This window comes from Chionomys nivalis, chromosome 7 (assembly GCF_950005125.1).
Source record: "Chionomys nivalis chromosome 7, mChiNiv1.1, whole genome shotgun sequence".
Classification (NCBI taxonomy): domain Eukaryota; kingdom Metazoa; phylum Chordata; class Mammalia; order Rodentia; family Cricetidae; genus Chionomys; species Chionomys nivalis.
In genome coordinates, this window is record NC_080092.1 from 101,608,213 (window position 1) to 101,612,178 (window position 3,966).

At 50.4% G+C, this 3,966-nt stretch overlaps 1 protein-coding gene across 1 annotated transcript; it reads right to left on the reverse strand.

Moving 5' to 3' along the window:
• Positions 1-779: 779 nt before the first annotated feature.
• LOC130878432 (testis-expressed protein 19.2-like) lies at positions 780-2,030 on the reverse strand. The gene has a single exon (XM_057776400.1). It carries the CDS (start codon positions 1,947-1,949, stop codon positions 1,002-1,004), a length of 948 nt encoding a protein of 315 aa, XP_057632383.1. The 5' UTR covers positions 1,950-2,030; the 3' UTR covers positions 780-1,001.
• Between the last annotated feature and the right edge of the window lie 1,936 nt (positions 2,031-3,966).

Genomic DNA, 3,966 nt, shown 5'->3' on the forward strand with positions numbered 1-3,966 from the left:
ACTGTAGATGCGTCCGCCCACTGAGACAATGTGACTGATCTAATGGGAGCTCACCAAGGCCAGCTGAACTGGGTCTGAACGAGCATGTGATTAAACCGGACTCTCTGAATGTGGCTGAAAATGGGGGCTGACTGAGAAGCCAATGATAATGGCACTGGCATTTGATTCTACTGCATGTACTGGCTTTTTGGGATCCTAGTCTGTTTGGATGCATACCTTCCTAGGCCTGGATGGAGGGGGGAAGGTCTTGGACTTCCCACAGGGCAGGGTACCCTAACTTCTCTTTGTACTGGAGGGGAAGTGGAGAGGGTGAGTGGGGGGGAACAGGAGGGAAATGGGAGGAGGGAAGGAGGTGGAAATTTTTAATAAAAAAAAAAAAAAAAAAACAAGAAAAACAAAACTCTCAATAACTCCAGCCTCAGGAGATCTGATGCCCTCTTCTGGCTGCTACAGTACCAGGTATGAGGACACAATGTGAAGGGAAAACTATCCATGTCAAATAATAAAATACAAAACACCAACTTTATTAACAGAAACAGGAAAGGGTCATGAATAAAAGCAAAAGCATAAATACTCCATACAGTTAGCCCTGGAACCCGGTCTCATGATCCCCTAAGACAGGATCTAACTACAGCACATACCAGGTCACCCAGGACCTCAGAGGCCATGCACATAGTAGACAAGACTCTGACTAGTCACCCAGGACACCCAATACAGAACACCCCACCTACACATATAGCTAGTCCTCACCTTTCACTGAACAGTCAGCTGAGCCCAGCTAAACTCCTGCTGTAAACATGCCAGACTTCCCTCTGAGGTCCCAAAGCCCCTAGATTGTTCCAGATGTTCCCCTAAAATTCTGGACCAACCATTCCCTGCGGCTCAGAACAGGCAATCACTGAATCTTCATATTCCCAGGGGACTTGGGGCAATGGGGGTGCCTAAGTATCAGTGCCTCAGATATTCGGGAGTCAGGAAGGAAGGCTCAGGAGAGGAAGATGTCAGTCATTCAGATAAACGATAGCATCGACAAACAATCTCTCTTCTGGCTCCCTGGTCCAGTCCTCTGGGGTGTCCGTGTGCCAGGGCAGGTAGGAGTGCACCTTGAAGCCGCCCTTCCGCAGGGTGCAGTCAGCAGGCACCAGCTCCACCCCCAGCCCTGAGTATGAGTACTCCAGGACGCTCAGTCTATAGCGTTCCAGGTCCAGCTTTTGAGGTACAGTCTTCAGGTGGGCCCGCAACAAGCCTTTAGGGTCCAGCAACACCTGCCAGAGATTGACCTGGATCCTCACAGCCCATAAAGGAGTCATTGACCGCAAGTAGCAGGCGGTACCCCAGCCATACAACACCAAGTTGAAATCCAGTTTTGCCAACCACGATTCTACTCCACTGTGCATGGGCCAGAGGGGGCTCAACTCTAACAATACAGGTTGCTCAGGATATGGGTCCACATTGAAAACATCCCACAAGGACAGAGGGGGGATGGTGCACTGGTGGGGGCAGGGATAGAAGCTACCTAATCTCCAGGGAAGGGCCTGATTCCAGTCAGTATCCTCCGGGCCTGGGTCCAGAGGTACAGCTTCCTCAGGCTCCAGATCTGACCCTACAGAGCCTGGAGTCAGAAAGCCAGGACTTGAATGATCACTGATGGTATCAGACAGATGTTCTAGACATTCTGCACAGATTTGCCCTAACAACTCCTCTGGCCCAGATTCTTCCTCAGAATCTTCAGGCTGAGATTCTTCCTCTGACAGTTCTTGGGACTTATTCTGCAACGGTAGCCCTTCCAAGTATTCCATCTCCAGCAATCTTCTATTTGCATGGAAAGCTGCCTTGAAGCAAGCAAAGCAGATCTTCATCTGGTCTCCGTGGACAAGCTGGTATAGCCATTCCGCATAGAGGCAGGACATGCCCTTGGCCCCACGGCCAACGTTAACTGGGGGACACATGATCAAACAGCCTGCCTGTAGCTGATGGACGGAGAGAGGAAGACTTGATTGATGGTTTCAGTCTCTGGAGACCGTGTGATGCTGGGGTCAGGCAGGAAAAGCCGAGAATAGGAGAAGCAGGAGAAAATGGGGTGCAGTATGGGGTCTCGGGTATTTTGGGCTCCAAGCTATGGGGAAGTAGTGCGAGACCTGGGTGCCAATGCAATGGCCACCTCCTTGGAGAAGTGGACAGTCTTGAGATTCCAGAAACTTCTCCAGCTTCACACTTGCTCCAATGTCTGAAAGTCTAGAAAGGCAAAGAAAGAATGAGGCTTGGTGCCCCCTGCTGAGCAGGATGCTCAGATCCCAGAAGGGAGAAGAGCTGAGGTCAGGTCCCTTGGTTCTCACTGTTCACCTTGGACAGATTGGGGAACCCCTTAACCACAGACCCAGCAGCTTCCTCAGGGCTCATGACCCCCAACTTCACACGTGGGTGTGGCCACCCAATGAAGGAGACCAACCCAGAACAATATCCACTCTCCCGGTACAGACGATCCCACCCAATCAGTCCCCACCACCACCTCAGCCCCTTCCCTTCCTCGCCTTCCTGGCTGAGCTGCCAATCAGTCTACCAATGGACACTGACTGAACCAAGGCTCACCCATCCACAGCACCACGATCCGATAAAGGGCCAACACCCATGATGCTCCAGTTCATTTACTTGTCTTCCTTGAGCCCCAAAATGCAAGAAGCTAAGGCACTGAGTCACCCTGCTCCCCTCTCCCCAGGTGTGCATATGTTGTGGCGCCCGCTCACAGGACGCATGCGCTGCTTCTCTGCTCACACCCAAGAGTCCCTCTGCCTCTTGTAGGCAGCCTTGAGGTGCCCTATGTCCCTAGGTCACTGTTCCTTCAAGGGACATGAAGACCTGGACCTGCGACTTCTCTTGTTTGGATAAGAGGATTCCTTCTTCCCCATCTCTTTAGAAAAAAATTCTTTAATACTCGTGAACTGCTCACACGGCCCTCAGCTGAGTTTTAAACATATATTTCCCTATCTGGGTCTTTTCTTTCTTAAACAACTCTTGAAGGAATTCTTTCTGGAGTTTATTTGGAAGGGTTTTGGGACTCCTAGAATAATGAGGCAAAGGATACAGAGATCCCATTGTCCTTTCTTCTGAGTTCGCCCTTCACTGAGATCTGTTTAAATCTGGGAGCAGCACTGTGGGTGTCTTCACTGCAAGCAGGTGCTCACTGTCTAGTCTGGACATTGCCCAGGTTAGGACATGGGGATGATGACATGCACCCGCCACCACAGGTTCATGGGCACCGTTTCACTGTCTCTACATATGGCCCTTGGCACTCTGTTCTTACCAGGACCTAGAATTGATGACATGCCCTCTGCAACTGTTTTGCCCTATCCAAAATGTCACATGCTGGCCACAAGCAACAAGAAACTATCTCAGTTTCCTTCCTTGGGAACATACAGCTAGCTTTCCCCGGGGCAGCAGGAAGCAAGGTTCACTTCAGGGTTCAGTAATACTCCATTAACTGGATACACCTCTGTTTATCCACTCACCTCCTGAAGAATTCCGTGCTGCTCTCTGGGAGTTTGACAAGGAAAGCGGCTGTGTTCAGTTGTGAGCTTGACAGATACCTGGAACTCTTCACAGGCCCTGTGTGGTCTTCTCTCCTCCTCCTCGCCCCTCTCCCTTATCAACCTTGTGTCTGTGAGCTCTTGAACTACTCAGCTGTCTCCTCTTCAGCTTCAACTAGCCAGCTGTCTCATCTTGGTCTTGCCTTTGGGCCTTACTGTTCAACTGTCAACACCTGTGGGATTTGAACGAGTCAATGTCCCCATATTATTGTGTAGTTGAACACTTAATTCCACTGGGGCCGCTTTGGGAACGTTTAGGGGGACACATGCTTACTGTAGGAAGTGTGTCACTGGCAGTGGCCTTTGAGACTTTGAGAGTTCTTAACCTCACCTGCTTCAGTTTGCTCTCTCATCTTCATGTTTGTAGCTAGAGAGTTTTCTC